This window comes from Microtus ochrogaster, unplaced genomic scaffold (assembly GCF_000317375.1).
Source record: "Microtus ochrogaster isolate Prairie Vole_2 unplaced genomic scaffold, MicOch1.0 UNK1, whole genome shotgun sequence".
NCBI classification, from domain to species: domain Eukaryota; kingdom Metazoa; phylum Chordata; class Mammalia; order Rodentia; family Cricetidae; genus Microtus; species Microtus ochrogaster.
The window spans coordinates 30,468,217-30,493,574 of record NW_004949099.1 but is presented as its reverse complement, the minus strand read 5'-3'; the positions used below and the strand labels follow the sequence as shown (position 1 = coordinate 30,493,574).

Sequence of the window (25,358 nt, the reverse complement as noted above, 5' to 3'; positions counted from 1 at the left end):
GAGAGAGAGAGAGAGAGAGAGAGAGAGAGAGAGAGAGAGAGAGAGAGAGAGAGAGAGAGAAAGCCGCTTTTGAGAAAGTTCCTGCTAATGCAGAGTTGCTACATACTTTCTCTTGCGTACCCAGAGCTACTTCCTCATTCTGTAGCCGTGTATCTTTGAAGTCCAGATGTCTGTCCCTTTTGGGTAAAGGTAGAAAAGAAACTTTAAGGGAAACATTTGCTGAGAAGATAAGGCTATCCCACTTAACTTAGAACCATGTCACAGTGTCACCATGCATAACATGGAAAATGGTCACCATAAAGGTCTGAGGAGCACTTCCAGCACCCCTTCCTAGTGTGCCCTTGAATAATGGACAGTACTCATTCATTTTAATAAGCTGTACTGCTGCCCAGCCCCCATTGTTTCCAGAAGAGTTCTGCATAGGGATTTAGGTCAGGAACTGAGTCCTTTGCAGGTGGGGTCGTCTGAATGTTGGACATTTCCTGTTGTCTGTTGAGTAATGGTCTTGTCCCTTAAGCTGGTCCTCTATGGAACAGCTTTAACAACTCTTAGTGGACTGCTTTACCTGCTCAGTGTAAACTTGGAAAAAGCTAAGGCAGATGGGCTGACGAGTGTGTGGTTCTTGAATATATTCCGTACATGTAAATTCATCTTACAGATAATATGCTTCTTAAATATACGTAACAAATAGTCTTAGATTTATGGAGAGTAAATTCTTAGTACCTCTTTGTGAGGAAGAGCACCACTGGAGAGCAAGCGTTTCTTTCTTCATTAACCTCCTTGCTGCCCATCTCCCGGACATTCTGCCCTTCATCCTCCTCTTCCTCCTTCCTTTACCCCCCCCCACTCACTCTCTAACTCTGCTTTCTTTTTACTGCCCTCTTCTGTACCCTCCCAGCCCCCACAGTTCAGCCTCACGTCCCCACTTCTGTCTCCAGGTCCTCTTATCTACTGCCCCGTCTCTCGTTCTCTGCAACTTTTGGTCTCCGCATCTCTTCCTTTTTGCCTCCCCTTCCGTGTCCCCTAGTCTCTCTCTTGCCCTCCAACCTCCCTCTTTCTCTGTTCCACAGCCTCTTCCTCCTCCCAGCTGTCTCTCGGTGGACCCCATCCATGATAGACAGCCCAGCTGGGTCATGTCTTCACTTCAGGAGAGATCCATCTTCTCTCCCTGCCATCCTCAGAAGGGTTACGCATAAATGAGGGCGGGCAGTGCCCGAGGAATAATATGCAAAGTTGTGCTCTGGCAGGGATGGAATAATAAATGAATGAACAATTGTTTATAAAATGCTAATAGAAAGCACAAACAGAAGCTTAACGTTTTGTTAAGATAGTCATGTACTGTGTAATGATGTTTATGTCAACAATAGGTCACATATACAATGATGTCATTGTAAGATTATAACAGCTGAAATGTCCTGTTGCCTGGTATATTCACTATGTTTAAGCAGAAAAACACTTGTGATTATATTACAGATTATTGTACTGTATTCAGTATAATAAAATTCTGTAGATATATCACTTAGGAGCAATAGACTAGGCCATGTAGCCTGGGCTTGTACTATAATGTATATCTTTGTTTGTGTAAATATATACCATAACAGAATTGCCCCACAATGCATTTCCCAAAACATATCCTTATCATTGATGTATGACTCTATTTGGAAACTTTAAAACCAAATATAAACAGAGTTTAAAAAAAAAACCAGCAAGTGAAATCAGCCTCCTGGCCCCTCCTGACTTAGCGAGTGAACTCCATGTTTCTTGTGTTTCTCTCCATTTTTTTGGCCAATGCAGTTCTGTCTGTGGGAGCTCTGTCCTAGCCTTCCTCCTCAGTGTGTTCCCTGCATTGGGAGCATTGTTCTGCCAGCTCCCCATATCTGAAATCCCCTGACCACTCCTCTTCACTCTCTACCGCTCTGAGGTGATCAGTCATTCACCCACACCATCCCTGCTCGGCCTCTCAAGCCTCAGCTGCCCCTGTAAAATGGAGTTGATCATCCACATTCTTGTACACAGTATCCCTGAGCACCTGTGCTGAGCATGGCTCCCAGTGTCCGCCATAAAGAACTCAGGGTGTCAAAGACATAGACAACAAACACAGTGAGATCCCAGAACACTCAACCCTAAGAAAGAATGGAGGAGATCAGCACATTTGGTGACTCCCCTCACCTCCTGGGACTTTCTTTTATAGGACAGCACATGCTACCCTGGATCTTCCGGGCGGGAGGCCTTTCTCTGCTTTTCGTGACCTTATGGTAGCAACACTCTGTAGTTCTAGACTCACAAATAACATAGTTTATCTCTAAGACTTCCTGGACTCTAGCTGAGCCCTAAACCCCTGTTTATCTCCTGTCACAGCCAGACCTGAAGCCAGAGAGTAAAATCTCTGGGCTGAGCAGAGATAAGGCAGACTTCAGGCTTGACCTCCATCTCCTAGGGGAGATCTTATCAGAGAGCAGATTAAGCCTCTACAAGACTGACCAGTGATCTCATCCAGGGCAATTCTGAGCCCTTAGCCAGGTGGAGTTGGGGACCTATAAGGTTCCATTGTCTGTGACTATCCTATGGGCGGGCTGAAGGGTCAGCTTCCCCTCCCCCATGGAGTATCTTTCTCATGGGGCAGCACGTGCAGCTGTCTAGGTGGCCTCCAAGTGCATAGCTTTCCCCTCAGATCTTTCTTATTGCTTTAGAGAGGGTGCCCTCTCTTCGCTCACCCCAACATTCCTGATGTCATCCCTTCTCACCCCAAGACTCCTCTCCAGCCTCTCCACGCCGCAGGAAAGCCACTTCCCCTGAAGCAGCTGTCCTGGGGCTGGGTCCCGGCTTTCTTGGTGGCCGCCCTTTAGTCCTGACCACTTCCCTCTCCTCTGCATGCGCTACCAGTCCTCCCATTGTCCCTCATCCTTACAGGAGTTCCCCACTCCCCTCTGTTTTGAGCCCAGTTTCTGCCTCTCACTCCACGGGCACATGGAGCTGTGGGTGAATTGCAAAGTTTGGCTCCAGCTGCTGGCAGATACTGCAGAGCGCCTTGCCTTATGAGCTCTCCTGGAGTCTGAGAACACAGGCCACATAGTTCCGACATATACAGGCAGTAGACTGTGCCCTTGGAAAAAGCTACTTAAGCATCTCGCCATTCTGATTTCTCAATGATCTTACAAGCTAGTTGCTATCTCTTCTTGAAAGAGGAAGAAAAACATCTGGGGAGATATTTGAACCATAAAGTGTTCACCTTGCAAGAAAAAGGACCTGAATTTGATGCATAGACCCCATTTAAAAAAAAAAAAAGCCAGACCTGAGGCCACATTGTCATCCTAGCTCTGGGTATAAGGAGACAGTTGGATCTCTGGGATTTTCTGGCTAGCCACCCTAGCCTACTTTGTCAATTCTAGGCCAGTAAGGAACACTGACTTGGGGTGGAGGTGGCAATGCCTGAGGAATGACATCCAAGGTTATCTACTGTCCTCCACAAAAAGGGGGGGAGGAGGAGGATGTCTAAGAAGAAGAAGAGTAGGCCAAGGAGACCGGGAAGAGGAGGGTAGGCAGAAAGGGGGAAGAGGAGGTAAAGAATGGGGATGAAGAGGGAGAGGAGAAAAGAGAGGGAGAAGGAAGCAAAGCGGGGAGAAAGGAAGAATGGGGTGGAAGATGAAGACAAGGAGGGAGCAGAGAAGGAGGAGGAAGAGGAGTAATATGAAAATGAAGAAGAGGGGAAGGAGAAGATTAAAGAGGGGGGGAGAAGGGGAAGGAGAAGGAAATAAAGAAACTTGACGAAGTCAAATGGCCAGTCAGTTTGCTCCTACAATGTGAACCCAAGCCCCAAGCACCAGGTCACCTAGCCCACTGACCTTGTTCCCTATCACTGGCCTCCCCAAGCTCCTCAAATGGATTTGTAGTCTCCATATTGGTCCATAGGAAGGTTGTGGGCCCTGCACACACATACAAGGGTAGGACTTAGCATGAGGATACACTTCGATTGTGTCCAATCCCAAACCAGCCTATCCTCATTTTGTTCCTCTAAATGTCCCCCCAAGTCCCCAGGAAATGTGAGTCAACCCCTCAGTTCTGACCCACTGAAGATCTCAGTGTAGAGATTTCCCTTCTTCTACCATCTGTGGAAGCCACATCTCTTCCCTAGCCCCTTAGACGCCTCACAAGGCTTTCTGACTTCATCACAGACAGTGTCCCTGTCTGATGTTCTTCTTGTCCTGGGTCATTATTCTCTGTGTGGTCATGATAGTGACCCTTGCTGTCTGTAGAGCAAACGTGATCTTTCTTAGGGACATCCAGACAGGATGTGCCTCTGTCCCACAGAAGAGACACTCTGGTGCTAGGCAGGCTTCTTTGAAAGGGCCTGAGATGTGTCATCCCAGTAAAGAAACCTGGCTCTTTCATGCTCAGAACATCTGGACTTGGCCATGGCCACCATATAAAAACTGCCCAGTATACCCAAAGCTGAGGGGTTTGTGAAAACACCTAACTTCTCCCTCCTTGTAGGAAGTCTTCCAGTATTCCTGGTACTGGGAAGAAGAGGGACAGAAACCGGGGTCAATGGACTCTGATTAGCACATGTAGAACTCTGTGTTCTTCTGCCAAGGGAAAATCAGGACATTTGCCTTGAAAGTCCAGGCTTCCAAACCTGGCAGTCATTGGGACACTTTCCCCTTGCCTGCCATTAATCTAAAAAGATACCAGCCACCCAGAGGCCATGGATACTGATGCCATGCCCACCCATGCCCTGGAGGCAGGAGGCAGACAAACCCTGGGCATCCAACAGCTCAGTCACTAAGGCCCAGGTAGAAGCACTGTCCACAGTCTGGGGTAGCAGCAGGGTGGTCTCCACTTACTACAAGTGCCGTGGATGCATGGAAATGCTAATTGTTCCCAGCATCTGAGTCTGTGAATGTCATCTGTCCCAGGAAGACCTGAATCCATGAGATCTACTTTATTCACTTCAGGTGCCCTGAGACCTAGAGAGAGATGAAGTGGCTGAAACAGGAAGACATGAAATGGAATTCCAGCTCTGTGAATTAATAGCTGACGTGGGACTTACTGGGCCTGAGTGTCTTCTCTCTGAAATATGTCATAGTTTCCCTAGCTCTCAAGAATGCTATGGGAGCTGGAATTATTGTCTGCAGGCCCTTGTACGTTATAAAGGATTGTTCAATGGGAGGGCCAGCCTGCATCCTTCAGAACATAGGGGCAATTAGAGAGGACCCTCACCAAGTCTGGCTTTGCAGGAATTGTCCGGGGCTTGAGCACCTTTGCCTCCTACAGCTTGAGTTACACATAGGCTGAAGACATCCCCAGGGTCACTAGATCCGGTCTGTGTAAAGTCAGCTTCTTGCAGGGGGTGAAGTACCTCAATGAAGATTCCTTAAGAATCTTGGCTAAACCAGACAGTGATGGTGCACACCTTTAATCCCAGCCCTGGCTGACCCAGAGCTCAGTCTGTAGACCAGGCTGGCCTCGAACTCACAGAGACCCACCTGCTTCCCTGCCTCCCGAGTGCTGGGAGAAAAGAAGATTTTTAATGCTTCTCAGATGAGTAAGTGTTTGAGGTAACAGAAATGTTAATTTCCCTGGTTTGTCAACGTTTCTTCTAGACTTGTATTGAAGTGTCATGTCATCTCTATAAACACGTGATTACTGTCAGCTATGAAAATTAACTGTGCACAAAGCAAAACCACTTCAGCTTAGGCAAGTCTGAGAATTGAATTGGCATAAGCCAAAAATAATAGGAGAAAAGGACACAAATTTGCTTAATGCAGCTATATATATATATATATATATATATATATATATATATATATATATATATATCATGTGTTACTTAAGATTAAATGAAGACTCACAGAAGCAGCGAGAGTCCACCGTTCATGCGCTAAAATGTATGAGTGGCACGTGATAAAGAAAGAGGGCTGGGGTATGGAGGACCGGCAGAGTGGCTATGAACATTCAAGCTAGCTAAACACGTCTAATGGTACAGATTTCTGCTTTCCTTCCAAGGAAGACCTTCATGAGAAGGCAAAGGCCAGCGTCATGTTTATATAGTTTAACTCTGATAATATTTGGTACAAGAGAGCCGCACATTTAGGGAGGAATGTTCTCAATGGTTTCAGCGCTCAGGCCCGGGGGCAGCCGTTGATTCTCCTGTCGTCCTGCCCAGGTGGACTCCTACGACGTCACTGTGGATGAGGAACTGGGTGAGATCCAGCTAGTCAAAATTGAGAAGCGCAAATACTGGCTGCACGATGACTGGTACCTGAAGTACATCACACTGAAGACACCCCACGGGGACTACATCGAGTTCCCCTGCTACCGCTGGATCACAGGCGAAGGCGAGATTGTCCTGAGGGATGGACGTGGTAAGATGTTCCGACACCTGAGTGCTATTCCTAGGCTTCCTGGAAACCAGAAAGTCCCCCCTTCTCAGAGAGCCGTATTTCTGGGTGTGAGAATGCCTTCTTGGGTGGAACACACCTCCGAATCCTGTCCCTTAGAGGAGGTGTGATCTTCCTGGGCACTAACAAGCTCTAGAGCGGAGTTAATAGCCCAAGGATACACACCAGCTGTGGCCTCCCTCTGCACGCTGTCCTGGGAAAATGTGGAGCTGATGCCTTCTTCCTTTGCCACTAGGGAACGAGGGCCTCTTAACGGACACTGTGAGAGTAGTCCTGCCAATGGGGAGCTCTGCAGGTTAGGGCATGGCCTCATAATCCAAATTCTCTTGCTGTCTGCTGTAAGATTATAGGGTGGATATTCAGAGCCATGGGACACCTCCTGAAGGCCTGGAGACAAGAGGGTTAGGCTGCCAACTGGAATGCCAGTTCCAAGGGCCAGAGGCAAGCCGGAGTTCACCATCGCCTGGTTTTTATCTGCTTGCTTTGAAACAAAGCCTCCGTCTTACTATGCCGCTCAGACTGGCCTTGAACTTTCAGTTCTGCTATTTTAGCTTCCCAAGATCCCAGATATGCAGGGCCCAGTTTGGCACTCTGTAAGAGGCCATCCCTTTTCAGGGGCCCCCCGGCTGGCTGATGCAGAGGGTCAGAAAGGAAGCAGATGTCACAGGTCAGCAATGCCTGCCCCGACTGACACCCTTGCATACTAGCTGTTTATACACACGGGTCAAACTCAAGCTTTGGCAAACTTATGCCTTCCAGCCATGGCCCTGGAGGTTTGCTTTCAGTCTCCAGCTGCAAAGATAAGCCCATGCCTGCCAACCACCACTGCATTGAGGGGGTTGGCTGCTGCTTCCCAAGGCAGCAATGAGCACTTCTCAGGGACACAGACCCCTGCTGTGCTTCATTCTTCACAGTTGGGAAATGGAGACAAGATGAGGTTGATAATTAAACCACCACACCTTTTGATAAAAAAACTGAGACAAAAAGAAAAATAAGTTCTTTTTTATCTGGTGTCCTTTGACCATCAGGGTCACATCCCATTATCCTTGGTGTGGAACTTCAACCAAATTCTGAGAATATTTCTGGGCTGGATACTTGAGTTTAGAAGGATTTCTACCACCCCTCCTCCAACATCAGAAAGAAACACACACACACACACACACACACACAGAGAGAGAGAGAGAGAGAGAGAGAGAGAGAGAGAGAGAGAGAGAGAGAGACTTGCTCACCATTTAAGTCATCCTGTGTCTACAGCAAGGAAGGCTGCAGACAGGATGCTTTTCTAAATGCAGTGTTTGGAAGGCGTTAGAATCTTCTGGCTGCTCCACCCAAGCTATCAGTGAAGTCTTTCACCTACAGATTCTGCAACTTTTCATAGCAATGTGCAAGATGGTTCAAGCAGATGAGAATGATTCAAGGAAGCACTGAGAGAGAGACTCTAGGAAGCCTTGTCTCCTCTGCAGGAGCCACTTCTGTGTGTAGGGACAGCGCCATGACTAACCCTGATGAGCTGAGAGGGGGAAGAACATAGAAGCAAGGCAGAAGGGAAGTGTTCTAAAGACAACCTCCATGAGGGGCTATGACCTCGGAAGAGAAGTGGACATCCTGGGAGGCATCGAAGAGCAGAGTGAAGAGAAAACACCCAGTCCACCCTGAACATACACACATTCTCCCAGGACCTCCTGGAACTCTAGTCTGTTCTTAGAGCTGAGTCTCATGGGAAGCCCACTGAAGGAAGCCATTCTTGTCACCTTTAAGATGCGATGGAGGGGATCTTCAGGGACATAAATAATCTGGCTGGCAAATTCCATTAGCCACTAACCATCTTTGCTTTAAACAGTCATTTAATTTGGCTAATGATCATATAGGTCTGGAACCTTAGAAAGGCTCTACTGGATGGTTTGTCTGTGTTCCCTGTGTCATTAACCTGGGCTGGAGGAGTCACCTCAAAGATGGGTCTTCTCTCACACAACTCAGGGTTCCTTGACCTCCATCTCTACACAACACTCCACTCGTTAAGGAGTCTCAGGCTGGCTGTTATGTCTTACATGGTAGTTGACATCTAAGAGCAAGAATTCAGAGAAAGAGAGAACAGAAGCTGGCAGACTTCAGACCTGTGCTCGGAACCAGTATTGTGTAATTTTACCATCTATCTTAAAGGGGAAGGACACTGAAACATCTCAATTTAAAGAATTACAAACTATTTGTGGCCATAATTTGCCCACATGGCACAACAACCAATGCATTGAACAATGTAACAAGAGGAGGACCCACTCCATGAGTGACCCCATTTCCCACAATGGCCTATATCCGGTGTAATCATAAAACTACTCTTCACCTTGGTAATCATAAAAACAATAGGACTGTCACTGTGGTCCCGGGATTCATAGCATATGTGTGGGGAAATGGTCCATTCCAGGGTCCCTGCCAGCCCCTGGGGAGCTGATCTTGAGTTCTCCTATACTCAGTTTAGAAGCAGCTGAATTTGTCATCCCATAGCCTGGGACGGTCCATCAATTGTGAGCTGCAGTCTCATAGATGAGGAGACTGAGCCGTTCTCTTGGGTCAACTTGATGTGTTAAGTACATGAAAATCTATTCATACCAAAGCAGGTAAGGAAATGGTGCTGCTGAGGTAGCCAAGGACGAGTCTGGCTATCTAAAGGATTTGGCAAAGAATATCAAATGTTCACAGTAACGCCTAGCATAGCCAGTGACAACAGATATTCTCACCATTTTGACTCATCTCAACCTCAGGTGTTGAGCCTGCTCCATTGTCTAGATCTTCCTCTTTGGGACTAGTTCACACTAAAGGTCAGACATACCAGAGCCCTCAAGAGCTCTCGGGGCTTTCTGAGAACTGGAGGGAAGGGGTCTTCAGTAAGAGAACAGAGAGCTGAGGGCTGAGAGCAGGCGTCTGAGAAATAATCACAACACCTCGAAACAATAATTTTGTGGTTGCTAAACCTAATAAAATAAAAACAGGGCTTTCATCCTTAGTGTTTTTATTTATTTTTTTCCATTAATTTTAATGTGTTTTGCAGAAATATAAATGTTCAGTGCAATGAAATATTTCACATAGCTGGAGTGTATAGTATACTACTATATAACGTTAGATATCATAATAACCTTTTCCGATTTTCCTACTTAGGACTCTCTGTGTTTGCTGGATTTACCTTAGATTGGTGTGCGGTTGATTACAATTCATCTGTATTAAGAGTCTTTAACAACTTGCCAAAGCTCCTGAAATGAGAGATGGCAGGCCAGGCCAAGTGACAAAATGCTGTGACTTCCCGGGCTTGCAGATAGGCAGGAAAACCTCAGACCTGGTATGGGGACAACCATACTCTCATTATTGGGCATTTAAGGCAGACTAGCACTGTACAGAATGCTTTGCGGTGTTCGCACGCCAGCATCTCCCTAAGATCCTGAAAAGTAGCCATTTCATGTGTGTGGCAGTTAAGACAACTTACTCTGGGTCGCATGACTTTCAACCACAGAGCCCAACTCTGTGTCTGCTTGTATCTCTTCTACACCCACAGCCTAGGCGACCACATTTGTTTTAGAGCGGAGCCTGTCTGCTGTGTAGATAGCACAAAGGACAGGGCAGTGTCCTGCATGTTGGGACATGTGTCCTGCATTTCTCCATGAAGCAACCAAATGGACTCTGGAGCGTAAGAGCCAAGAGTCCTGCTGCTTTCTCTGGCAGCACGGAAGTCACTGCCATACCATCTCAGCATAAGTGTTATAGAACTACTCTGAAGTGCTTTAGAAATACCCACCAAAGCTTGATGTGATAATAAGCCTATAATCCCAGCGCTTGAAGATGCAGAAGTAAAAGGGTCAGGAGTTTAAGACCAGTCTTGGATAAATAGGAAGTTCCAGGCTAACCTGAGTTACATGAGACCTTGTCTCAAACACACACACACACACACACACACACACAGACACGGACACACATGGACACACACGCACACGGACACACACAGACATATGGTCTGGACTGGGGGCCCCGGGATTCCTGCATAAGCAGAATGTTGAGGGCTGAGTGGAAGGCACCGGAGGAAAACCTGACCACTGGGCATTATGTGGACACTGCTGTTCCTCCTCGAGCTGCTCTCATTCTTGTCTTTCCTTCACAGCAAAGCTGGCCCGAGACGACCAAATCCACATTCTCAAGCAGCACAGGCGTAAAGAACTGGAAACACGGCAAAAACAGTATCGGTGAGTCATGGCATGGGCCGGCCTATATCAGGTCCGTGACCACAGCAGATGGACCACCATCTCGGCTCCATCTGCAGGCAGAGAAAGTGAAGGGGGTCGAGGAAAAAGCGTGAGTCATATTGCACTTGGGGAAAATGGGGCCACAGAGTGTGAGTCACTTGGACAGTCCGTTATTGTATGGACCACCTTAACTATTTATGTCTTCCTGTAATATTTCAGTAATAAAAGTGATACATAGTCTACAGCAACTCTGGAAATCATTGAGTAAGTGACCAAGAAAAAAAGAGGGTCTAAATTATTCAAATTAAACATGAGGGAGGGAGTTAATACTTTATAACAATTTAAATGACTAAAAAGGACACTACATACAACTGTACGCCAACATAAGATGAAATGGACAAATCCTAGAAAGGCAAAACTGTCAACTGGACTTGAAGATCCAAGGCCGGGAGCTGGCTCAGTGGGTAAAGGCAAGCGCCATGCAAGCCTGACCCAAGGAGCTCGCATACAAGCTGGACTAGTGGCTGCATCTGTAACCCTAGCGCTGCTACAGAAAGATGGAGTGTGGAGACAAAAGAAGCATGGAGAAGCTCTCATACCAGCCAGCCTGGAATATTAGCACAGCAGAAGAACATGAGAGCATGAATCTCAAAAGGTGAAAGGTGAGACCAGCTCCAAAAGTTGACCTCTGACCTCCACACACATGCTATTGCATATGCATGCCTACACACACACACACACACACACACACACACACACACACACACACACACACACACACACGGAAATAGATGATCTGAATAGGCCAACCCCATGTAATATAATTGAACTAATAACTTTCAAGTTTTCTATAAATAAAAACTCAGGCCCAAGTAGCTTCATGGGTAAGTTCTAGCAAATATTAAGGAATTACTATAAATCTTACAAAGATTTTTTTCACCAGAATAGGTGAAAGGCAATGTTCTCTTCATGGTATAATACCAATATTGTACAAAAACTAGGCAAAGACATCATAAAAAAATAGAGAGAGAGAGAGAGAGAGAGAGAGAGAGAGAGAGAGAGAGAGAGCAAGAAATAAACATCTCTCAAGAACACAACTGCAGAAATTTTCAGCAAAATATTAGTAAGTCAAGTTCATATGGGTATTAACAGAAGAGACTTTTCCTTAGGTGTACAGTGCTTTTGAACATTCAAAATTTTATTAGTCTAATATCTATCAATAAAGAAGAAAAGCACTTGCAATCATACACACACACACACACACACACACACACACACACATATATCCAAAAGGAATTTGATAAAATTCATAGGGCCAGTGGTGGTGCACACCTTTAATCCAGCCCTGGGGAGGCAGAGGCAGGTGGATTTCTGGGAGTTGTCCGGTCTACAAAGGAAGTTCCAGGACAGCCCCGGCTACACTGAGAAACCCTATCCCCGAAAGACAGAAAAGAAAAACAAAACAAAATTCAGTAAGAGGATTCAACATCCTTTCATGATGAAACACTGGAAATATTAGAGTTAAAGGGAGCTTGTTCCACACAATAAAGAACATCTGTAGAAAACTCCCATGACAAACTGCTTTCCCTAAGAGCTAGGACCGTGATGGGATGTCCACTTTTCTATTCAGTAGTTCACTGAAGGCTCTATCTGGTCACTTAGAGAAGAAAAAGGAAAAGGTTGGCACCAACACCATTCATGGAAGACACAATATTTTATATACCTAATAAATTCACCAAAATGTAATTATCTATGAAAAAACGAATAAACTAGCAAGATTACAAAATATATACTAAATCTAAAAATTCTATGCATTATAACAAAAGAAGAAAAAAATCTACCTACAATAATGCCACATTCAGTAGAATATACACAAAGAAATTTCACAAATGCAGTCTAAGGCTAACGCAATAAAACTCTAAAACGTTATTGAAAAGATTTAATTCCAGAAGACCTGAGACAAAAAAAAAAATCTCATGTTCCATGGATCAGAGGATTAGTTTTGTTAAAATGACAATACTTCCTCCCCAAAATGACACAGAAATTCAATGCAATCGCTATTAAAATCCCAGCTAGTATTGTTTTAAACAAAATTGACAAGATATTCCTAAAATCCAGATGGAAATGTAAGGTATCAAGAATCACCAGATCAATCTTGAAAATAAGAAAATTAAGATCTGTTTCCCAAGATCCAGATTTCTAACCATTATAGTATTCAGGAAAATGTAGCTGTGTCATGAAGATCAACGAAATAGAATTTGAAGTCCAGAAACAAGCCCTTATATCTATGGTCAATTAATTTTTGATTGAATCAGTAATTCACATCAATGGATAAAAGAATAGGCTTTTTAATAAGTCGTGCTGAAATACATACATATCAAGAGAAAGATGATTTTTCCACCATCAAAATTTAAAGCTTTTATGTTTCAAAGGACACCACAAAGGAAATGAAGTGAAAGACCCTGGTAAGAAAGCATTTGCCTTATGAGCATGGGGAGGTGAGTCTAACCCCCAGAATCGACACCGAGAAAAGCTGTGGGGCTGGAGAGACTGCCTAGTGAATAAAATGCTTGCCACACAAGCCTGAGGACCTAAGTTCAAGTCATTAGCAGCCATGTAAAAGCCAAGAGCTGCAATGCATGTTTATAACCCCAGCATTGTTGGGGCAGAGACTGTGGCTCATCCGAGCTCACTGGTCTGTCTAGCTAAATCAGTGAAGAGACCTAGTCTCAAGAAATACAGTAAAGAGTGATCCGGGACACCCTATACCAATCTCTGTTGTTCACCACTCCCTATCACACCCATGCACCAGCACACACAAAAACATCCAGGCAAGCATGGTAGCATATATGTGTAATCCTGGTGCTCGAAGTGCAGAGGCAGGTAGATCCTGGGGCTCTCTACCCAGTCAGCCTAGCCTACTTGGTGAGCTCCTATCTAGTGAGACACCTTTCTCAAACGCAGGTGGAGGACTTCTGAAGAGCCTCTGACTTCCAGATGAATGGACACATGTGTGCATACAAACACAGCTACACACAGAGAACCCACAGAATGAGGAAGAATATTGGCAAATCATTTGACTAAAGACTTATATCCAAACTATATAAAGAACTCTTTTTTTCCTCTCAAGACAGGGTTTCTCTGTGTAGCTCTGGCTGTCCTGGAGCTAGCTCTGTAGATAATGTATGGCCTTGAACTCATAGAGATCCTCCTGCCACTGCCTCCCAAGTGTTGGGATTAGAGGTGTGTGCCACCACCACTGGGCTATAAAGAACTCTTAAAACTCATTGAGAGATGACCAATTTCTTGAGTTCTTTGTATATTTTGGAGATCAGACCTCTGTCTGATGTGAGGTTAGTGAAGATCTTTTCCCATTCTGCAGAACGTCATTTTTGTCTTGTTGACCGTGTCCGTTGCTTTACAGAAGCTTTTCAGTTTCAGGAGGTCCCATTTATTAATTATTTCTCTCAGTGTCTGTGCTGTTGGGGTTCTATTTAGGAAATGGTCTCCTGTGCCAATGCATCCAAGTGTACTTCCCATTTTCTCTTCTATAAGGTTCAGTGTGGCTGGCTTTAACTTGAGTTTTGTGCATGGTGATAGATATGGGTCTGTTTTCATTCTTCTACATGTTGATATCTAGTTATGCCAGCACCACTTGTTAAATATGCTTTCTTTTTTCCATTTGATATTTTTTGCTTCTTTATCAAAAATCAGGTGTGCAAAGATGTGTGGATTGATATCCGGGTCTTCTATTCGCTTCCATTTGTCCTCCTGTCTATTCTTATGCCAATACCAGGCTATTTTCAGTACTGTAGTAGAGTTTGAAGTCAGGGATTGTGATGCCTCCAGAAGTTCTTTTATTGTACAAGATTGTTTGGGCTATCCTAGGTTTTTTGCTTTTCCATATGAAGTTGAGTACCATTCTTTTGAGGTCTGTGAAGAATTTTGCTGGAATTTTGATGGGCATTGCATTGAATCTGTAAATTACTTTTGGTAAGATTGCCATTTTTACTATGTTAATTCTACCTACCCAAGAGCATGGGAGACACAAATAATACAATTTAAAGAGGGGGGAAAAACAATTTAAAAATGGGCAAGAATTCAAAGTCCAAATAAATGGACATTTCTCCAAGAAAAATATAGAAATGGGCAATAAACATATGAAAAGACAGGTGCTTGGTGCATTAGCTGTCTGGAAAATGCGTGTGTCAGGATGGCTAATGTCCACTGTCAATTGACCTGATATGGAATTATACAGGAGAAAGAGGCACACATCTAGAACAGTGTGCCTGTGAGCTCCAGAGAGAATTAAATAAGTGGGAAAGGCCTAACTTCAACATGAGCTGCTCCATCCTACAACCCTAAAGTCCTAGATGGAATAAAGGGAGAAAAAGGAAAAGGCAAGGAGGGCCCTGGCATCCCCCTTCCTCCACTTCATGGCCACCATGATGTGAATGGCTCTGTTACACCCCCCTCTCCCCACCATGATGGACAAGATCCCTCAAACTGAACAGAACAGAACTTCCTCCATGAAGTTGTGTTTAAGTCACACTGATGAGAAAGACACCCAATATGAATGTCCACGCAAAAACTATATGCATGATTGTTGTACTAATAGCCCCAGTAATCCAAAGATGTGTACAACTTAATGTTTATTAATGGATGGAAGGATAACATGTTATATATTTACATAATTTGATGTGGGTTCCAGGGATGCAACTCAGCTCGTCAGGCTTGGTGGTAAGCATCTTTCCCTGCTAAGCCATCCTGTCGTTCCCACTGTGTGGTTCTTTAAAAGCCTTTGGAGCTAGCCTACAGGAGGAATACATAAGAGTTTGAACCTTTGGGCTAGAGAAGCCCTATAATGCTTCAAGCACAGCTTAGTGGACCACCCTGGTGGGACTTCAGAAGACTGAAGTGCTGAGAGAAACATGGGGAGTGGAAGCATGATTTATGAGTTTTCAGAGAAGAACAAGTCTTTACTGCTGCTTGAGCTGGAGTCCATTTCGTGATATGCTGGCATAGAATCTGGCTTCATTCTGCCCATGGCCTGAGAACTTGCATGAAGTGTAGTTAAATAATAATGGACTAAGATATTTGACAGAGAAAATTTCTAGCAAGATAGCATCTAGCCTGTACCACAGCTACTGCTGACTGCTCTTATCCAGGTCTCCAGTGGAAGAGATTTCCTTGTCTCAGAGGAGACTTTGAATTTCTGGATGATTGTGGAACCTTTGAGGACTTTTAGAGATGGACTCAATTTAATTTGCATTATATGATTGTCATGAACCTGTGGAGAACAAGGGTGTAAGGTTATGGCTTACAAGTGGTATACTTGGGTATCAAATTAACAAAGGGGCGCTGTGATAGTTAATCTTGTCAAGTTGACAGGATCTAGAGTTACCTAGGAGATAAATCTCTGGGTGTGTTTGTGAAGGAGGTCTCAGATTGGGTTGACTGAGGTGTGAATAAACCCCCCTCCCCATTTTTCTCCCTCAAGATGGACTGCACCTTCAAATTGGGACCTACAATAAACATTCCCTTACAAAGTGGATTTGTCAAAGATTTTGTCACAGTTAGGAAGAAGCAACTAACGCCTAAACAAATGCTATGCTGCTTTAGATCACCCCGAACTGAGCATTCCTTACCAAATGAATTATACAAGTAATCACATTCTGTGAGTGGCTTCTTTTATTTAACATGTTTTCTAGGCTCATGTATATTGTAGCAGCTATTAGTACTTCATTCACTTTCTGTAGACAGAGAGAACAGACTCCCAAATGCTGTCCTCTGGCCTCCACACACATCCTGGCAAGCACGCACACACACACACACACACACACACACACACACAACACACACACACACACGTGTGCACATGGGGAGGGGGCAGGGAGAAAATAAATACATATGGAAAAGAGCCAAGGTGGTCAGCTTTGTCATAGCGATACCTCCCTTCCAGTACCAATCTTACAAATGATCTACTGCTTTCTTGGCTGCACAAACATTTGACAGAGGCCACTGAAGGAGAAAGTTTTGCTTTAGGATTTTTTGTCAGATGTTCTGAATTTTTATACAGTCTGGGGGAAGACTTGGAGGCAGAGCATGAGGAGCTGGTCATACTGAGTCCAGGCAGGAAGAGTGAGAGTTGAAGCCTGGTGCTCTGCATTCTTTCTTCTCTTTAGTTGTCCAGGACTCCAGCTCTGGAATGTTCTTTCTACATTTAAGGTGGGTCTTCGCATACCAAATACCGAGGCTCTATCAACTACCTCACGAGTGCGCCCTGAGGTTTACCACCTGAGTGAGTGTAAGTCCCATCAAGTGCACCATCAGCATTGGCCATCATAGTTAGCTTTTCCTTATTAAAAAACTATCTGAGGTAAAATAACTTAAAATGGGAAATGCTTATTTTGGATCATAGTTCTGGAAGTTTCGGTCCATAGCCAGGAGGACGCTTGGTGTTGCCCTGTGTGGAAGAAGTGCATTATGACAAAGTCAGGGGGGTAGAGAGCAAGGCTACCAACCTCACAGCAGCTGGAGGCAGACAAAAAGGCCTAGGGTCCAGGACCTTTTATAAAGGTTTCACTACTCCTCAGGAACACCATTAGTAGAAGTTCAAGCCTCTAATTTACTAGCCTTCGGAGGACATTTATCCAAGCTATGGATGTTGCCTAAGAACAAAGAAGGGCCAGTGATAGCAGTCATGGCTAACGGCATGGGTTCCTTTTAGAAATCATAAAAAAGATCCAAAATTTAATATGGTGATGGTTTTCTAGACCTGTGAATATGCTAAAAAAAGACTTGAATTATTGGCTTTCTTTGGGTAAATTTTATGGTGTAAGAATTATAGCCCTAAAAATATGCAACTTTTAATTAATTAAAAATGTAGGATAGACTTCAATGTAAGAATAGAATAGACACAACATGTAGCAAGAAGAAACAAATCTTCCTAGCCGTGCTCAGCAAAGTCTCCTAGATTTGACACCAAGAGCACTCACAGCACAGGGACAATTGCCAAGCTGGATTTTGTCAAAACTTGATTTTCCAGTCTTCATAGAACTCCATCAAAGCAGTAAAAAGGTGGAATGAACCAGTGTCTGCAAACTGCATCCGGTAAGGGGCTTGAATTCAAAATATATAAAGCACTCTGGCAAGAATAAAAACCAGACCCTAACCAAGTGCTGCCACGGAGGGGGCCGGAATCAAACCCCAGCATACCTTAGCCAGTAGGGTCAAACAGCTGCAGGTGTTTTGGGGGACAGGTCAGTGCTCCCTCAGAGCTATAAATCGTATCACCATGTGGCTCAGCAGCACTTCTGATCAGATGTGTTTCCACGAATCACACTGCCAGAATTCGGGGTGTGGCTAATGGTAGCGCCCAGTCACCTGCTCTGCGAAGATGTTAGCAAATATACCTGCGCCATGTGCCAACCCCAAATACCTGTACACCAATATTCATAGCAATTTAGTGGGGGTTTCTGCTTGTGTAATAAACACCATGACCAAAAGCAAGTCAAGAGGGAAAGGGTTTATCTCACCTCACACCTGCAGGTAATAGTCCATCAGTGAACTACTAACAGACCAACGTGGATGATCACATGATGAAAGCATGATGCCAGAAACATGTCCAGCCGGCCATGAGGTCTGTATTGTGCTGCTTAGGGAAGCATGTGGCACTGGAGGATCAATATCATCACTTTAGCAAAGGTGACTGGACATGGTGGTGTGCCTATTGTCCTAGCTCACATGGGAGGTTACACGAGAGAATTGTCTTTAGTCCCAGAAGTTCAAGGCCGACCTGTTTCAAAAAGAAAAGAAAACTGAGGATACTGTTGCTAAGAGCAGGGGTTGATGGCACTCTCACTGACCTGGGAAGTGGTTAAAGACATGTTTAAGGGTTGAGAGAGACAGTGATGTGTGTTTACACACCCTATTTCATAATTAAAGAGTTTAAAACTCTTGTACCGTTAGTGCCTGGTGTGAGAAAGTAACCTGATTACGGTAGTTGTGCTAAAATACAATGTGTGTGTAAGCCTCTCTGCTCAGCACCATTTGATGTATTGTGGTACTTCTGTACTTGATATAGCACACGAAACCCACGAGTCTGTCTTCCCTCCCTCGGGCTTAGCGCTTCTATACTTTTTCATCTTTCTTCTCTCCTTCAACCTCCTGTGACAAAGCCCTTTATAAAGTCCTACCAGACTTCTAGTTTGTGGGATGAATTAGGACAGAGCACAAGATTAACTTACTTGGTTGTCAGCCATGAACATCTTAGTGTGGTTTAGTTCAGACCAGTTTAGACTTCTTGTCCATTCACCCAAGAGATGGCAACTAGTCAGACCTTCAGGAAGCCATTCAGCTTCATCACAAGCTGGACCTTGCAGGAGAGGATCAGAAGGGCTGTATGAGTTTTGTCTCTTCCTCTGCTTTCATTGCCATTTTATTCCTCCTTTCTCTCGGCTGCTTGTTTCAGCCCCCACCCCCTCCCACCACCATCCCCACCACCACCCCTATTTCCGGTCAGGAAATGCTGAACTTTGCACTGTCTGCACAATCCTGAGGTTCCCCTTTCTCAAGTATTTTTGATATTACAGTATGGAAGCTGAGTAAGAGTGCAGAATAGTTCCAGAAAGCTGCTGGCATTCCTCAGTAGCCCATCTGGAAAAGAGGCCAGAAAGGACCCAGGTCAGAGCTCCATGACCCCGGCCCTCTCTGATGCCCTGTCTGGGCATGTGACACAGTATACTGTAGTCGGGGGCAGGGGGAGGCTCTCACATCCCTGAAACAATGCTTCTGTGCCTTGCAGTTTCATTAATCATGTTCTGCAGACCAGCCATTGACACACATGGCTGTCCTTTCCTTTTAATTTCTGTACAGTTAAATTCATCATACATTTTTGTTTTTGTGGAGCTGGAAATTGAACTCAGGATCTCTCAAATGCTAAGCAAGCAAGCACTCCACTCCCAGCTCTGGCTGCATCATTCGTGGGTACCACTGTACCATGTTCATTTGGCCACCTGCTGATAGATTCGTGGGCACCTCCTAGTGCTTTTGGACTGAGCCAAGTGACATCTGACGCCTGCCCCTGCTCTCGTGGGAGATTACTCTGGGGATATACCTAGAAGTAGATCTGTAGAATCGTTAAGTGTGTGCATCTTCTGAGTGTTCTAGATCTCGGTGACTGTGCAAGTGTTCTGTCGCTTTCCACCCCCAGCTGGTGCTGCTGTAAGGTGCCATTCCCCTACATCATCAACACCCTCCACCTGAGACATTTCCCTCTTTATCAGTCTAATGGGTGACTGTGTGTTTTCTTCTTTTTAAATTGCTACATATTCTTGGGTTATACGTATCACTACAGACTTAACCAATAATTCCCCTACTGGAGAATGTTCAGCTCAGTCTCCAGTTGTGTTTGGCTTAGATATTACAAACAACACTACCGAGAAGCAATCTGCAATCTGATATATATGTCTCCTTTAGTCACTGGCAGGTCCATCTCCAAAACGAACAGTTCTCACCTCACAGAAAATGAGATTCTGTATTGTGAAGCAAATATGAATGAGCCTGGCCTGGGAGTTGGCCTGGGTGCTGTGAATGCTGTGTTCCCACACAGAAGCAATTCCATAGGCTTCCATACTCACAGAACAAGAGAGAGCTTTGTGTTTTCCAAACACATCGATGGGAACATCAGCTGTGTGAGCTATACATCGAGTTGCGGGAAACCTTTTAGAGGTATTCGTGTTGCCTGGTGGGAGTCTCAGTTGTGGGGTTGGTAAAGGAGCTACTGGCCTGTTAGTACAGCCCAGAGATTTCCCTGATGGCTGAAAGGGAGAGAAGTCAGAAGGAGGCAAAGATTGGCTATTAAGGAGTCAAAAGTGGCCCAAGATAGTTTTTCTCTAGATCTGCAGCGCTAACTCTTCAAAACAAAGTTCTACTCAGCTGGCCAGCTCTGTAAAACCCTTAGAATAAGGGCGGCTTTCTTTTCTGAGGGCATTAGTTCACAGTTGTGCTGGGTAAGCATCTCATCTTGTGCATGCAGAGGCCGAGTAATGTTTTACGTCTATGACACTGAGAAGGCTAATTCTGAGGAACTGATAAGCACGAGGTTAAGCAAGCAAGAGAGCAATCTTCGCAACAGAGAACTTGCTGGTGAAATTGTTCAGGAAGACATCCTCTATTTATGCCAGTTTTACCAGCTATCATAATCTCAGTCTGCCTTTTTCCTCCCTCTGCATCTGACAAAACATTTACATGTGACATATAATAGCAATACTACTCCTCAAGTTAAAAGAATTGAGAACACAGCCTAAAGGAGAAAAATGCAACAGATAAGAGAAGCAGGCAGCTAACCAACCAAAAAGTCTTTTTTTTTTGAAATTCACTACAAATATGTATAATTTTTATTTTATCAATTAAATGAATAAAGGCATTAAATAATTAAATTAAAAATTTTTTAAATCTTTTTAGAATTTAATTAAAATAGGATTACATCATTTCCCTCCTCTCCTAACTCCTACAATTCAGAGCCTTCTTTAACCAGTGTTGATACACAGGCATCTAAACAAATCAGCATATAAATACAACCTGCTGAGTCCTTGTCCCTAAGTACAGTCTGCACGTGTTTGTTCTAGGGCTGACCACTTGGTATTGGATAGCAAAGCAAGAGTTTCATCTCTGGGCAAGACTGCCTCTCTCTCTCTCTCTCTCTCTCTCTCTCTCTCTCTCTCTCTCTCTCTCTCTCTCTCAGCAGTTGTTAGTTGCTTGTGAGACTTACCCCAGTCTATGTGGGGATGTCAATTGTTTTGGAATTGTGCGGGTTCTTTTTAGACAGCTAAGTTGTTGGGATCTCATGGGTGTAGCTTCCCTGTCGTAGCTAGAAGGGACAATCACAAAGAAGACCTTGTGGTATTCTGACACTGTCTTTCCGCCCCCTTGTCTGTGGTGCCTCTTAAGTCTTAGGTGCTGGAGTTTGGAAGATAAATCTACTAGGGCTGGATACCACATGCTCCTTTGTTTTCCTGTTTGGGCTAGTTTTGACTTTCTGTAATGGTTTCCTTTCCATGCAAAAGAGGTTTTTGATGAGGGGTGAATGTTCCACTTGTCTGGAGGTGTAGAGGTAAGTATTCAGAATGCCATTAAGAATTATACTGGTTTGGAAAATTGGCAGTTGTACAAGTCTCCTCTACCTACGGTCTGTGACCTCCCTAGCCAAGCGCAGTCGGCTAGGTTTCCATTCCATTCTGTTTCTGTTAGGTAGGCTTTGAGGCCAAGTAGACAGCTCTTAGTGTCTGCCAGGTGTGAGTACCCCTACTGCCCCTTTAGGGATATCTTGCCATGATGGTCATTGTGGTTTATAGGCAACCACAACTGTTTAAGATGACTGACACTTTTCTTACCTCGTGGCACCATAAAAGCTAGTCCTCAGAGGCATGCTTTTGGCTCCTTTCCATCTGAAATCCTCCTAGACCTATGTCTAAAGTGCATGGTGTCCTCAACAATTAGGATTTCCTTTTAATTTCTGGGAGGAACCAAACAACAGCAACAACCCATATTGCTTTGGGAACTCTCTTTGATTCCCCAGTCACAACTCAAAAGGCATTTCTCATTCCTGGTACTGGAGTTTTTGCTAGCTACTCTTTGGCTCTTGGGGAGAATATTAGCCCTCCATATGGTGTGATTTCAAATATTGTATGTTTTCTCTTATATATGGCTATTAGGTTTAAGCCTTAAATATGAATGTTTCATTCAAAAATAGACACAGATATTAGATAGCTCATATGAGATCAGTGGGAGGAAGGGCTCTCCCAAGGAAGGGGAAATAGAACATGGTGTTATGGATAAATAAAGGGGAAACTAAAATAGGTTTAAATAGGGAAGAAGATGGGAATGCATAGTAAAGGAGGGACTATGGGGAGGATAAACTAGTACTAAAGGCCTTTTGAATAGTCACATGGAAGCTTACAACTCTCAAGGCTTCCTAAAGAGATTTAAATGGAGTTATCATAGAATGGGGGAGACAGTGCCACAACTAGATAGCATTTGCTACTAAGTAAACTCCCAGTCTCAGGAATGGGTTACATCTTGTTGAGTCATTGGCCAAAGGGGACCTACAGATATGCCCCCCACAAATAATACAGGCTATTGCCAATGCTGTTGATTACCCTCCAGAACCTGACAGTAAGTTCCTATTACATGGAAAAATTTAGCTGATGCCCTACTGAAGCTTCAATCCTACTGACTAGCATTCATAATATTAAAAGTTACAACACATGCTACCAGAGGAAAGATGTAATCATCAGTCTTACCCAGCTGCAAACTGTGAGAGCCACAGCTGTGACCTGCTTTGCAAGATACAGTGGTGCAATAATGGCATAAATGTTATGGTATAACCAACCATTTTTTTAATTGTATCTAAGGCCTATTCTATTATATGGAACCCCCATCTGAACACTGTTAATGAAGCCACAAACTTGAGAATAGATAAGTCATGGGGAAAAGCCTACCACTATTATTCTGCTAAAAGAGCCTGCTGCTATGCGTAATGATCTGTCCTGTCCCAACTCCCACTCCCTCTTGTCCATTCCCTCCTGGTCCAGTCCACCCCACCAAGGCAAGCTGATCTTCAGCTTCCAGCCTGAGTTCCTTCCTTTTCCATCTCTCCCTCCGAAGAGGTAACTTCTGCCTCTCTCCATTCTCCCCATTTCTCTCCTCCCCGTCTCTCTCTCTCTCTGTTTCTCTCTGTTCATCCTCCTTCTCTCTTTACCCTTTCTCCCCTTCCCTTCCATAAACCCACTAAATAAATATCCAACCTCACTCTGCATGGCGTGCCTATCCATGTCTCTGTCTCTTACCTGCCATGTGGCTTCCTGCCAGGGACCAGCTACCTTCGGAGACCTGCGGCATGGTCTCATGGCATGCCCATGTGTTTGTCTCTCCTTTGTGGCCCCTGCAGTGTTTCTGCTGCTGCAGCCACTTGGGGATCCACAATATTTTTACTTAATCCATAACACTAGACTCATATATTAATGCATTTCTCAACCCCAACAGAGAAGTTTTTTCTTGGAGTAGATGAGAATTAATACAGAAACACACATACTCACAACTAGAGAATGTGAGACACTGGAATACTCAGTCCTAAATGGGATATCTTTATCAAACCCCTTTCCTCAAACCTCAGACATCTACATGGAAGAAACAGAAAGAGCCAAAGGTGGTAAAGGACTCCAAAGAGACAGTGTCTTTCAGACACAAAGAGTTGATGCCCAGAGACTGTGGCAGCACACATAAGACCTGTGCAAACTCAGGCTGGATAAAATCCCAGCATAGAAAAGGGGAAGTGCTTTCTCCTTGGTTTTTGTCTGTGAAGAGTTATTAGATGTACAATTAAACTAATAGTTATTTACATGTTTATAGCAGTGTCTTTTATAGGAAGGTTTAATTTTCCTTCAAAATGAGAGCTATGGAGATCGCTCTTGGTTATCAATTGTTATGTCATTGAGGATATTTAAAAAATGGACTCATGCTGTTATAGTCTTATTATAGAAGCAATGTAAAAGTTCATAACACATAAATAAACATGTTTGATACTTTCCTAAAAAAAAAAGAAAAGAAAAGGGGAAGTGGGCACAAAGTCCCACCCCTAACCAAGATGTTATTTGAAATTAATAGCTGCTCAGAGATGGAAATCAGTTTTCTCCAATGGAGTGGTACTGGGTGTATCAACTACACTGCTGGGCAGGTCTCATGCTCAGGAATAGTTGGTTAGCAAAGATGGGCTGCAGGTATTGCTTTGGTTTGGTTTTGTGAGTGTGTGTGTGCATTCTATGATTTGGTGTCTCTTTTTGGTTTTGTTTTAAAGTTTTTATGGTTTTTTTTTGAGAGAGAGAAAGTGTGTGTGTGTGTGTGTGTGTGTGTGTGTGTGTGTGTGTGTGTGCATGTGTGTTAAAGCATGAATTTTGGGTAAGTGGGGAGGTAGGGAAAATTTAGGAGGAGTTGGGGGAAAGGGAAAGATAGGATAAAATATGTTATATAAAAAATTTTAAAATAATTTTAATGTAATAAAAATAAGATGGCCTAATCCAAAATAATCCATAAACACCTCGCAATGTGTGAGAAATGGGAAGTTTCTTAAATTTCCTTTATCTGGCTTTCAAGTCTCTAGTTTTTCCATCCATGGCTCTTTTACATTTCCTTGGAGTTCTGTTACCTTGGAGTTCTGTTAAACATTTGTGTTACATTGTTTACAAAAAGTAAAGAGTGCTTCCTGGCACAAAGATGATGTTCAAATAACTTATTGCAGAAAGAACAAACTTTGTCCTTTAAGAGACAGATGAGATCACACACTGATTATAATCTTTTTTCTGTTTCCTTGTTGAATTCTTCCTTTATCGTGTTTTATGAACCGAAATGTCCTTTTACATTGAATTGCACCGTCTACGTCTCCTTAAGCCGTCTCCCTTCAAATCAGATGTCTTTTCTGCCTCTTCCTTATTTCGGTCTAGTTGTTCCTTGTGGCCTTCCTCCATGGAGTGTGGGGTTTTCTGTGCCCCCTCCCCCACCTATTTATGTCTGTGGGTTGGTTTGTCTGTATGTCTCATTCATTGGAAAGGACATGGGTGTCTGACTTCAGTCCCTCAGTCACTGTGGGAGCGAACTAACTTCCCAAAGCAGCCCTCAGGGTCGGTTCCATCAAGAAGCTTTTTTTTTTTTAAATTCTTTTTTTTATTGAGAAAAGGAA

General features: G+C 44.0%; 1 protein-coding gene across 1 annotated transcript in view; it reads left to right on the top strand.

The window, feature by feature from the left end:
* The window catches only part of Alox5 (arachidonate 5-lipoxygenase), a 48,508-nt gene that overhangs the window by 2,285 nt on the left and 20,865 nt on the right, over positions 1–25,358 (top strand). The window contains exons 2-3 of the mRNA XM_005365065.2: positions 6,164–6,362; positions 10,540–10,621. Of these exons, the coding sequence (XP_005365122.1) occupies positions 6,164–6,362; positions 10,540–10,621 (281 nt within the window). The remainder of the gene's footprint in view (positions 1–6,163; positions 6,363–10,539; positions 10,622–25,358) is intronic.